At 44.0% G+C, this 12,603-nt stretch overlaps 1 protein-coding gene across 1 annotated transcript in view; it reads left to right on the forward strand.

Annotated features, from left to right (window-relative positions):
• The window catches only part of ascc3 (activating signal cointegrator 1 complex subunit 3), a 562,510-nt gene that overhangs the window by 40,554 nt on the left and 509,353 nt on the right, over positions 1-12,603 (forward strand). The window contains exon 5 of the mRNA XM_078212424.1: positions 190-310. Within this exon, the coding sequence (XP_078068550.1) occupies positions 190-310 (121 nt within the window). The remainder of the gene's footprint in view (positions 1-189; positions 311-12,603) is intronic.

Here is a 12,603-nt window from a genome sequence, read left to right on the forward strand (position 1 = left end):
CCAGTGATGCCTACCTACATCCTATAAAATAATTAAATAAAAATCTTATAAAATATAGATATCGATATAGCACCGATATGGTTACATCTTTTTCTGTCAGTAAAGTGATGAGTATTATATTTGTGAGGAATATCTGTACATAATTCATTTATTAAACCTTGTTGTTTCAAAATTCTCTATTTTGTTTAGCTGTTTGAACTTCTTGGACCTGAAGGATTGGAGCTAATTGAGAAACTTCTGCAGCACCGGCGTTCGATTGTAGAAAAAAACTCCACTCACATGACAGACCTCAAGCTCAGTTATCTTCAGGGTAAGGAGATTTCTTTTTGAAGAAAAGCTTGTTGTTGAGCTGAGGCTGAATTTTAGGTTGAAAGCTAATGAGTTCTCGGAGGTGGTATTTGTCCAATCTGCATCACAGGAAGTTTGCATTTATTTAATGCCTTTATTGTTTTCAAGAGTTCCAAAGTGCTTCATTGGGGCAGAATCAAAATGTGAATGCTGAAGATATTAAATTTTGTGCTAGGGTCTGAAGTCAAAGGTTTTAGATTTCCTTGTTCTGAGCTAGAATAAATTGTGTCTCATCCAAGATTGTTGGTCGATAAGCAGGACAACAGGGAAAATAATTCAGGGGTCTGGAGGGTATTTGGTAGCATGATGACACTGTGGTTAGCACTGTGGCCTCAACGCCAGAGACCCGGGTTCAATTCCGACCTTGGGTGACTGTCTGTGTGGAGTTTGCACATTCTCCCTGTGTCTGCATGGATTTCCTCTGGCTGCTTTTGTTTCCTCCCACACTCCAAAGATGTGCAGGTTAGGTTGAGTGGCCATGCTAAATTGCCCCTTAGTGTCAGGGGGATTAACAGGGTAAATATGTGGTATTACGGGGACAGAGCTTGAATGGGATTAACATAGAACATTACAGTGCAGTACAGGCCCTTCAGCCCTCGATGTTGCGCCGACCAGTGAAAACAATCTAAAGCCCATCTAACCTACACTATTCCAATATCATCCATATGTTTATCCAATGGCCATTTAAATGCCCTTAATGTTGGCAAGTCCACTACTGCTGCAGGCAGGGCATTCCATGCCCTTACTACTCTCTGAGTAAGGAACCTACCTCTGACATCTGTCCTATATCTATCAACCCTCAATTTAAAGCTATGTCCCCTCGTGCTAGCTATATATTATTGTCGCTGCAGGTTTAATGGGCCGAATAGCCTCCGTCTATGATTCTGTATTATGGTAGAGAGAAGGAGCTTAATGCCATTAGTGCAGCCACTCAGTGGCTACAGATAATGTTGCGAAGGGACAGCATATTGATAAGAAAGGGTACAGGTTTAGAGATGGATCTTTAGGAGATTCCAAAAATAGCTGCATGCAGGTGGGAGAAAATATTCCATTGCTGGATACACTAATAGGCAAAAGAGAAATCAAGCAGGAGATATTGGAAGAGGATGGTGTGGTTGATTATGTCCAGGGCTGGAGAAAAGTAGAAGAGCGATAATGACCATGAGATGTAGTCATCCAAAATTTATCCATGCTTTTAGTTTGAACCATAGCAAGGATAGTAACCTAATTTAGAAAGATCATAGCAATCATAGAAACCTTACAGTGCAGAAAGAGGCCATTCGGCCCATCGAGTCTGCACCGACCACAGACCCACCCAGGCCCTACCCCCATATCCCTACATATTCTATCCACTAATCCCTCTAACCTACGCATCTCAGGAAACTAAAGGGCAATTTTATCATGGCCAGTCAACCTAACCCGCACATCTTTGGACTGTGGGAGGAAACCGGAGCACCCGGAGGAAACCCACGCAGACACGAGGAGAATGTGCAAACTCCACACAGACAGTGACCCGAGCTGGGAATCGAACCCAGGTCCCTGGGGCTGTGAAGCAGCAGTGCTAACCACTGTGCTACCGTGCCGCCCCATATAAGAAATTGCAGGAATAATGGGTTTGGTGGACAACAATGCATTCAAAGTCTTTGGAGAGGAAAATTGTGAAGGGTGGTATCATTGGGTATGTTTTTCTCATTAGAAGTCTTTACTTTGGGAAGTATTCTGTGTAAGATAATGTCAAAAAGACCTATTAAATGACATGGAACTAATTTTTCTATTGCTACGATATTTGTGAATGCCTTTCTTATTTTGTAACATTCTTTCATAATTTAAATTTTCGATCATAATTGATATTGCTCTGACAAAAAAAATTTTCTAAATCTTTTTTCATTTTTGTATTTCCACATATCAAGCAGCATTCTATTGCATTTCCATTGCATTGCTTCTAAAACCTCAGTGTTCTTCCTATAATGTGTAGTACAATACTGCACATCAAACTCTAAGATCTAAATAAGGTGTTAGAATCACAGAATCATACAGTGCAGAAGAGGCTCTTCGGCCCATCGAGTCTGCATCGACACATGAGAAACACTTGACCTCCCACCAAATCCCTTCTACCAGCATTTGGCCCATAGCTTTGAATGTTGTTATGTGCCAATTGCTCATCTAGATACTTTTTAAAGGATGTGAGGCAACTCGCCTCTGCCACCCTCCCAGGCAGCGCATTCCAGACTGTCTCCACCCTCCTGGGTAAAAAAGTTTTTCCTCGCATTCCCCCTAAACCTCCTGCCCTTCACCTTGAACCTTTGTCCCCTTATGACTGACCCTTCAACTAAGGGAAACAGCTGCTCCTTATCCGCTCTGGCCACATCCCTCATAACCTTGTACACCTCGATCAGATCTCCCCTCAGTCTTCTCTGCTCCAATGAAAACAATCCAAGCCGACCCAACCTCTCCTCATAACTTCTTATAACGCATTATTTACCTAAGATTACCTCATTGGTTTTATATTCGATACCTTTAGATAAAAACTAGAATTATGTCTTTCTGAACAGCCTTATGAATCTGAGATATTGGCTTTAATGTTCTGTAAATGTGATTCTGAATCATCTACTGTTGCACCCGGAGATGTGAGCCTTGGATTGCATGTCGTGGGTTTATTGTGCAATAATTAAATGTTTAAAAAAGCTGTTGATGTTGGACATGGGCACAAGAGCAGCCCATTCGACCCTTCAATTAGATCATGGCTGATCATCTAAATGTCAGTTTCCTGTGCTCTCCCAATTTCCCTGTATGTCATTAGTGTCCAGAAATCAATTCATTTCTGTCCTGAACATGCTGAATTTCCACAGCCATCTGGGGTAGAAAATTTCAATGAATGAGAAAATTCCTCTTCATCTAAGTCTTAAGTGGCCTGCTCCTTACTCTGAGTCAGTGACCCTGGTTCTAGACGAAGGGGCATCGCTCCGAAAGCTTATGGTATTTGCTACCAAATAAACCTGTTGGACTTTAACCTGGGGTTGTGAGACTTCTTACTGTGCTAGACACATCAGCCAGGGAAAACATTCGATCCACATTTACCCTGACATGCCTATAAGAATTCTGTAGCTTTCAACGCAATCACTTCTCATTCTTCAAAACTGTAGAGAAAACAGGCCCAGTTTCCTCAACCAAGACAATCCTGCCATCCCAGGGATTAGTCTGGTGTACTTCCATTGTTCTCCCTCAATATTCTTCTTCGTATAAGGAGATTGAAACTGTACACAATACTCGAGGTGTGGTCTCACCAAGGCTCCGTATAATTGCAATTAGACTTAATTACAGAAATGCTTATTTTTAGCCTTGTTGGTAAGGTCAGCATTTGTTGCCCTTGAGAAAGTGGAGGTGAACCACGTCTTGAACTGCTGCAGTCCATTTGATATAGGTACACCCACGGTGCTGTTAAGGAGAGAGTTCAGAATTTTGACCCAGCGACAGTGAAGTAACTGTGATATAGTTCCAAGGCAGGAGGATGTGTGGCTTGAAGAGGAACATGCAGGTGGTGGTGTTCCCATATGTGTGCTGCTCTTGTCTTTCTTAGCGTTAGAGGTCATGGATTTGGAACAGGTTTGAAGCAGGTTTGGCAAGTTGCAGGATTGCGTCTTTTATATGGTACACTGCTGCCATTGAGCACTAGTTGAAGGAGTGAATAAGGTGATGGATGGGATGCTGAACAGTTGAGCTTCTTTGGTCTGGATGATGTCAAGCTTCTTGGAGCTGCACTCAACCAAGCAAGTGGAGAGAATTCCATTACATTGCTGACTTGTGCCTTGTAGGTGCACAAGCTCTGTAGAGTCATAGAATCATAGAAACCCTACAGTGCAGAAAAAGGCCATTCGGCCCATCGAGTCTGCACCGACCACAATCCCACGTAGGCCATATCCCCACATACTTACCCGCTAATCCCTCTAACCTACGCATCTCAGGACACTAAGTGGCAATTCTTTTAGCACGGCCAATCAACCTAACCTGCACATCTTTGGACTGTGGGAGGAAACCGGAGCACCCGGAGGAAACCCACGCAGACACGAGGAGAATGTGCAAACTCCACACAGACAGTGACCCAAGCCGGGAATTGAACCCAGGTCCCTGGAGCTGTGAAGCAGCAGCGCTAACCACTGTGCTACCGTGCCGCCAAGGTGGTGTAAGAGTTAGGTGGTGAATTACTCGCTACAGGATTCCTAGCCTCTGAGATGCTTTTATAGCCGCAATATTTATTGTGCTAGTCCAGTTCAGTTTCTGATTAATGTTGCGGGATTCAGTGATGGTAATGCTGTTGAATGTCAAGGGGAGAGGGTTAGATTCTCTTTCAGAGATGATGGACATAGCCATTGTCTGGCATTTATCATAGAAAGAACCATAGAAACCCTACAGTGCAGAAAGAGGCTAATTGGCCTATCAAGTCCGCACCGACCACAACCTCACTCAGGCCCTACCCCCATATCCCGACATATGTACCCGCTAATCCCTCTAACCTACGCACCTCAGGACACTGAGGGACAATTTTAGCATGGCCAATCAACCTAACCTGCACATCTTTGGACTGTGGGAGGAAACCGGAGCACCCGGAGGAAACCCACGCAGACACGGGGAGAATGTGCAAACTCCACACAGACAGTGACCTAAGCCGGGAATCGAACCCAGGTCCCTGGAGCTGTGAAGCAGCAGTGCTAACCACTGTGCTACCGTGCCGCTCCATTTGTATCGTGTGAACATTTACCAGCTGAAGCTTGCATGTTATCCAAGTATTGCTACATGTGGGCACAGACTGTTTCAGTATATCAACCACTGCGAAAGTTACTGAACACTATGAAGTCATCAGCGAACATCCCACTCTGACTACATGCTGGAGGGAAAGCGATTGACAAAACAGCTGAAGATGGTTGGGCCTAGAACATTTATCAGCATAACCCCTGCAGCGATGTCCTGGGTGTAATGATTGGTCTGCAATAACAACCATTTTCTGTTGTGCTAGCTATGACCCCAACCAGTGGAGTTTTTTTTCCTTCATTTCAGTTTTTCTGGGGCACCTTGAAGCTACATGGTCAAATGTTGTCTTGATGTCGAGCAGTCTTTCTCACTTCACTGTTGAATTCAGCCCTGGTGACAGTGTTTGAACCAAGGCGATATGTGTTTTGGAGCTGAGTAGCCCTGGCGGAACCCAACTGAGCATCAGTGAGCAGGTTATTACTGAGTAATTGCCGCTCGATAGCACTGTCAGACGTCTTTCTTCACTTTGCTGATGATTGAGAGTTGACTGATGGGTAGCTATTGTAGGGTACTGATGGGTATGCATTGGATTTATCCTGCTTTTTGTGGACAAGACATACATGGACAATCTTTAACTTGTCGGGTAGGTGCCTGTATTGTAGTTGAACAGCAACAGCTTGGCTAGAGGTGTAACTAGTTCTTGAGAAAAAGTATTCAGTACCACAGCCAGAATGTTGTCTGGAGCCATTGCCTTTACTATATCCATTGGCTTTGCTGTTCCTTGATATCATGTAGTGTGAATTGAATGGAATGAACAGTGGAATGTGTGATGCCGGGAACCTTAGGAGGGGGCTGAGGTAGATCTCTTGGCATTTCTGGCCTTGTCTTTTGCACTGATATGCTGGGCTCCTCCATCACTATGCGCAAGGATGCTTGTGGTGTTGCTGTCTCCCGTTAGTTGTTCAATTGTGCACCATCATTCACGCCTAGATGTGGCAAGACTGCAGAGCTTTGATCTGATCATTGGTTGTGGGATTGCTTTGCTCTGTCTGTCACTTCCTCTTTCTGCTGTTTAGCATACATGTCATCCTGTGTTGTGGTTTTGCCAGATTGGCACTTCATTTTTAGATCTACCCATGGCTACTTTTGGCATCTATCCTGCACACTTCATTGAACCTTGAAAATCCTTCAAAAGGCCAAAGAACGCAAGACCAGCCGAAGCATCTGAAGCCATAAATACAGATGAGGTTAAGTCAGCAATCAGGCAACTGAAACCTGGCAAAGCTGTGGGTTATGAACAAATCTACCCTGAATTTCTTATGCACCTTGGCCTTGTGGTGACAAAATGGCTCTCTGTATTCCTGACCAGGAAACTGAGGAGACGCAACCACCAAATATTTGGTGGAAAACTAGGACCATTGCAATCCCAAAGCCTGGCAATGATCCTAAAGAAGTATCCAGTTACAGACCAATTTCTCTTCTATCCATGTCTTATAAATTGCTAGAGCGGATTATCTTGCACCATGTTCAACCAACCATGGAAGATACACTATCTGTGGACCAAGCTGGATTCTGAAAGGAGCAGAGCATAGCGGTACTTACCTTAATTGAAAATGACTTTCAAAACTGGAGTTATCTACCGCATCTCACTACAGCCTACGGCATTGTTTGGCACAAGGGCCTACTGGTCAAGCTTTCTAGAGTCCTAACAGCCTGGGTTGCTGACACCATCACTTTTCTTCTCCAAAACAGACTACTTTGAATTCATAAAGCCAGCACATGGAAGAGGCAATGAAATTGCCTATCTCAGGGATCACACACTCTGCTACTCAGTAGCTGCGTACTGTGCATCTGTCTGGAAGAACTCTATGCAGTACAGACTGGTTGATGTCCAACTGAATGAAACCATAAGGAACAACTCAGGAACAAACATAAATTGGTTACCTGTGCTCTGCAACATTGCGCCACCTCAATTCCATCATGACACTAGCACAGCACGATTGCTAGAAAGAGTACACAAAAATTCAGACCTGCCACTGGTAGAAGACGTCACCCACCTACCAAAAAACGCCTCATCTCAAGTGGCCAATTTGGACTAACCTATCCGAGCCAGGCAGTTCTGCTATGGACCCGTGGAAGTACCTGTGACACAACCCCAAAAATGCAGCCCAGAATTAGCACCTGGTTGATGATCCCATGTTGGAAATCCCAGGCTTCAATCTTCTACACATTGCATAGGTCAAACTGAACAGCTTTCGCACTGGAAACAGATCCTGCCGCAACAACCTCTTCTGTTGGGGATACCATGACTAACCCCTGCGCAACTGTGGCGAAGTGCAAACCATGATGCATATTATCAGCAAGTGTCCCAACCTGTGCGTCAGTGGCCATCTCACTGCCCTACACCACACGAATGAAGAGGCTGCCAACTGACTGAAGAATTTCAAATTTGACATCTAGCTGTTCATCGGTGCATACGATAATCGTAATAGCACTTCATAGAACCAAAGTTGATTCCCTGACTTGATGATAATTGTAGAATGAGAGATGTGCCAGGCCGTGAAGTGCTGCTGGTGGTTAGTTTTCAACTACTTGATCTGTTCTGAATCTATCTCAGTATGGTGATTGTGCCACACACCGCAATGTTTTGGTGTATTGATCGCTCCTATTAATGCTGTTATGGATGGATGCGTCTGCGACTGGTAGATTTGTGGAGTAAGGTCAAGTAGTTTCTTCTCTTTTGTTGGTTCTCTCAATACTTGTTGCAGGCTCATTATGGCAGAAATGTTCTTTGGGACTTGATCAGCTCAGTCAGTGGTGCTACCAAATCTTTTTCGATACAGGACATTGAAGTCTCCCACCTAGAGTACATCTGTGCCCTTGCTATCCTCTGTTTTTTTAAGAACAGTGGGTGGGTAGGTGTCATGACAGCTTTTGATTAAGCTTCAGATGAAGAACGCATTCAACATCACAACAGCAAGGATATGTTGTGAATGGAGCTGGGGATGGACAGCCATGAGGGGAGCAACACAGGTATCGAGTTCGCAACAGACTACACCCATATAACATGGACAGAGGTTTAGCTTTGTTGGCCACCCAGAAGGGCAATGATCCTAAAGGCTGAGATTTATATGCTAGGTTGTGGCAGACATCTGCAGCATAAGACAGAGGAGCAGAATTAGGCCACTCAGTCTGTTGCGTCTGCTCTGCCATTCAATCATGGCTGATAGTTTTCTCATTCCCTTTCTCCTGCCTTTTCCCCATTACCCCAATCCCGTTATTAATCAAGAATCTATCTATCTCTTGTCTTAAAGACACTCAATGACCTGGCCTCCACAGCCTTCTGTGACAAAGAGTTCCACAGATTCATCACTCCCTGGCTGAAGGAATTCCTCCTCAACTTTGTTTTAAAGGATCGTCCCTTTAGCCTGAAGTTGTGCCTTCTGGTTTTAGTTTTTCCCACTAGTGGAAACATCCTCTCCACGTCCACTCTATCCAGGTCCCGCAGTATACTGTAAGTTTTAATAAGATACCCCCTCATCCTTCTAAACTCCAACGGGTACAGACCTAGAGTCCTCAACCATTCCTCATACAACAAGCTCTTCACTCCAGAGATCATTCTTGTGAACCTCCTCTGGACCCTTTCCAAGGCTAGCACATCTTTCCTTAGATACGGGGCCCAAAACTGGTCACAATACTCCAAATGGGGTCTGACCAGCCTCAGAAATACATCTCTGCTCTTTTATTCTAGCCCTCTCGACATGAATGCTAACCCCCCCCCCCCCCTCTTCCTCAATACTACCTGTCCCTCTACATATCTTTGTATCATCTGCATCCTAGAGGAAGATCTGGTGGTCACATGCACCACTGACTGTGAAAGTCACCACTGTCTTCAATTTTGTTTTGAACCTTTGGTTCTTTGGATAGTGCCATAGTGACATACTGCGAGGCTCACCGACTGCTCCCTCTTTGACCAAGCTGTCCTATATCTTTCATAGAAACCCTACAGTGCAGAAGGAGGCCATTCGGCCCATCGAGTCTGCACCGAGCACAATCCCACCCAGGCCCTACCCCCACATATTTACCCGCTAATCCCTCTAACCTACGCATCTCAGGACTCTAAGGGGCAATTTTTAACCTGGCCAATCAACCTAACCCGCACATCTTTGGACTGTGGGAGGAAACCGGAGTACCCGGAGGAAACCCACGTAGACACGAGGAGAATGTGCAAACTCCACACAGACAGTGACCCAAGCTGGGAAACGAACCCAGGTCCCTGGAGCTGTGAAGCAGCAGTGCTAACCACTGTGCTACCGTGTGGTTTGATGTCAAATTTTATTTGGTAATATCCCTGTGAAAATGTCTTGGGGTATTTTAATGAAGCTGCAGGTACTATATTAAAAATTATAGATGCCAAAATGTGCAGGTAACTTTAAGAGATTATAGGGGATGGTTTTGTGCAGTTGATTGCACAGTCCACTTAGCAAGAAATTATCCTGAATTTCCAAAAAATATATTACAGTTTACCCCACACATAGCACTTAATTTTGTGCATTGTTAGTTGCTACAAAGGAGACAATTTAAAATTGCTGTTCCATTACATTGAAATGACATTGAACCACTAACAAGATCAGAGATTGGATGTTATGAGCAAATTGCAAGTAATGAACCACCCTAATTAAAAAACAAAATATTGCTATTGGTATAGTGCTCTATAGTGTGAACAAAGAATAAAGAAAATTACAGCACAGGAACAGGCCCTTCGGCCCTCCAAGCCTGCACTGACCATGCTGCCCGATTTAACTAAAACCCCCTACGCTTCCGGGGACCATAATCCTCTATTCCCATCTCATTCATGTACTGGTCAAGACGCCCCTTTAAAAGTCACTACCGTATCTGCTTCCACTACCTCCCCCGGCAACAGGTTCCAGGCACCCACCACTCTCTGTGTAAAAAATCTGCCTCGTACATCTCTTTTAAAACTTGCCCCTTGCACCTTAAACCTATGCCCCCTAGTAATTGACTCTTCCACGCTGGGAAAAAGCTTCTGACTATCCACTCTGTCCATGCCCCTCATAATCTTGCAGACTTCTATCAGGTCTCCCCTCAACCTCTGTCGCTCCAGTGAGAACGAAGCAAGTTTCTCCAACCTCTCCTCATAGCTAATGCCCTCCATACCAGGCAACATCCTGGTAAATCTTTTCTGTACCCTCGCCAAAGCCTCCACATCCTTTTGGTAGTGATGAAGGCAAGCATGCTGTATGCCTTCTTGACTACCTTCTCCAACTGCATTGCCACTTTCAATGACCTGTGTACCTGTACACCCAGATCCCTTTGCCTATCAATACCCCTAAGGGTAGTGCCATTTACTGTATATTTCCTATCTGTATTAGACCTTCCAAAATGCATTACCTCACATTTGTCCGGATTAAACTCCCATCTGCCATCTCTCCGCTCAAGTCTCCAACTGATCTATATCCTGCTGTATCCTCTGATGGTCCTCATCGCTATCCGCAAATCCACCAACCTTTGTGTCGTCTGCAAACTTACGAATCAATCCAGTTACATTTTCCTCAATCATTTATATATATATATATATAATATATATATATATATTGTATTACAAACAGCAAAGGTCCCAGCACTGATCCCTGAGGAACACCACTTGTCACAGCCCTCCATTCAGAAACGCACCCTTCCACTGCTACCGTCTGTCTTCTTTGACCGAGCCAGTTTTGTATCCACCTTGCCAGCTCACCTCTGATCCCATGCGACGTCACCTTCTGCACCAGTCTGCCATGAAGGACCTTGTCAAAGGCCTTACTGAAGTCCATGTAGACAACATCCACTGCCCTACCCTCGTCAATCATCTTCGTCACTTCCTCGAAAAACTCAATCAAGTTTGTGAGACACGACCTCCCCTTAAGACATCAGAGTTGAGAGAGATAATTGAAAACCTGACGACAAATATGACTTCACATTTGATTGCTTTTGTTGCCAATTGGTAGATGAAGCATGTTGTACTGCACGATTACAATAGCTTATTGAGACTGATGGTTGAATGTAGGCTAATAATATTCTAATTTAGTTTCATTGGATTGGAATTATACTATATATTATGCTATATGGCTCATAAAGTCTGTCCATTTATGGCCTGATGCGATCTGCTTAAATTGATTATTTGAAACTTGCTGAGGTGGCAAATTAATTGTGGGGGGGGTGGTAATGGGGATCGTTGTACATTCAAAAAATGAAACTACAGACACAACAGTTTTACCGACTGATTTTATTGGTTTGGTCTGGGGCAGGGAGTGTAAGTTGCTTTCTGAAGCTGGTATGAGCATTGTACAGTAAGGAGTCTTAACAACACCAGGTTAAAGTCCAACAGGTTTATTTGGTAGCAAACGCCACTAGCCGAATAAACCTGTTGGACTTTAACCTGGTGTTGTTAGACTCCTTACTGTGTTTACCCCAGTCCAACGCCGGCATTTCCACATCATGAGCATTGTAAGCATACTCAAAAATAGATGGGGAATTCTGCATGCAATTTTTGAGCATCTGGAATGCCAGGTCTGACCTATGTCTGAGAAGTTTGGTATTTATTGTTGTTGGGAGTGGAAACAGGGAGAAGACTTTTTAGGACATGTCTGCACCATCTTTTTAATGTTATTTTCTTCCATGCTGGTATTTACGCGTTCATTAGTGTTCATACCAAAGCTCTGGAATGCTTCCATCAAAGACACCTGAGGTCTGTCATGAGAATTCAGTGGCAGGACAAAATCACAATGCGCTCTATCATTGTGTTGGGCCCGAGGGCAGTGGTATTCTGCTCGGTGCAGCCAAAGGGCTGAAGCTGTGCTGTGATTTGGTGCTTCAATGCAGTTTTGGGAATTCAGAGAAATAGAACCTCGGGAGATGGGGTTGAAACCGAGTGAAGTGGACCATTTCTGAAACCATCCGAGTTGGAGCGATTTTTGGAGAGAATTCCAAGGCAAGATCTTTGGAGGTGAAGGCTGTAATCCCTCATGAGAGAGACAAGGTTTCAATGAGATTGGTTGACTCAGTGTTGGTTGATATCTATGAAAGCCGTGCACTCTGTTATGGTTACACCTGCCATTTATTGTAAAATGTGGTGTGTTTGACTGCAGTTTGCCAATTATATCACATATATTTCATGTTAGCCTGAATGTTAGAGTACAAGATAGATATTGTAAATAGTTTTATCATTCTGATCTTGTATAGTAAAATTTATTTTTGTTTGTAGCCTGTTGGAATCTTGTGGCGTTATTCACTGAGCAAATATCTTAAATCTCAAACTTTGTATACTTTTAACAAAACATTATTGATCCCCAACTGGACCGTACCAAAACCTTGGGGGTGTGGCCTTGGGTTGTAACAGTCTACTGATGTGGTGGCCAGGGACATGTTATTAAAATCCTTTTGGGTGATTCTGACAATCATGAAACTCCTTTTTTCAGTGGTAGTTGAGAATGCTGTCCTTTTTTGATG

Source organism: Mustelus asterias, chromosome 5 (genome assembly GCF_964213995.1).
Source record: "Mustelus asterias chromosome 5, sMusAst1.hap1.1, whole genome shotgun sequence".
Taxonomy (NCBI): Eukaryota; Metazoa; Chordata; class Chondrichthyes; order Carcharhiniformes; family Triakidae; genus Mustelus; species Mustelus asterias.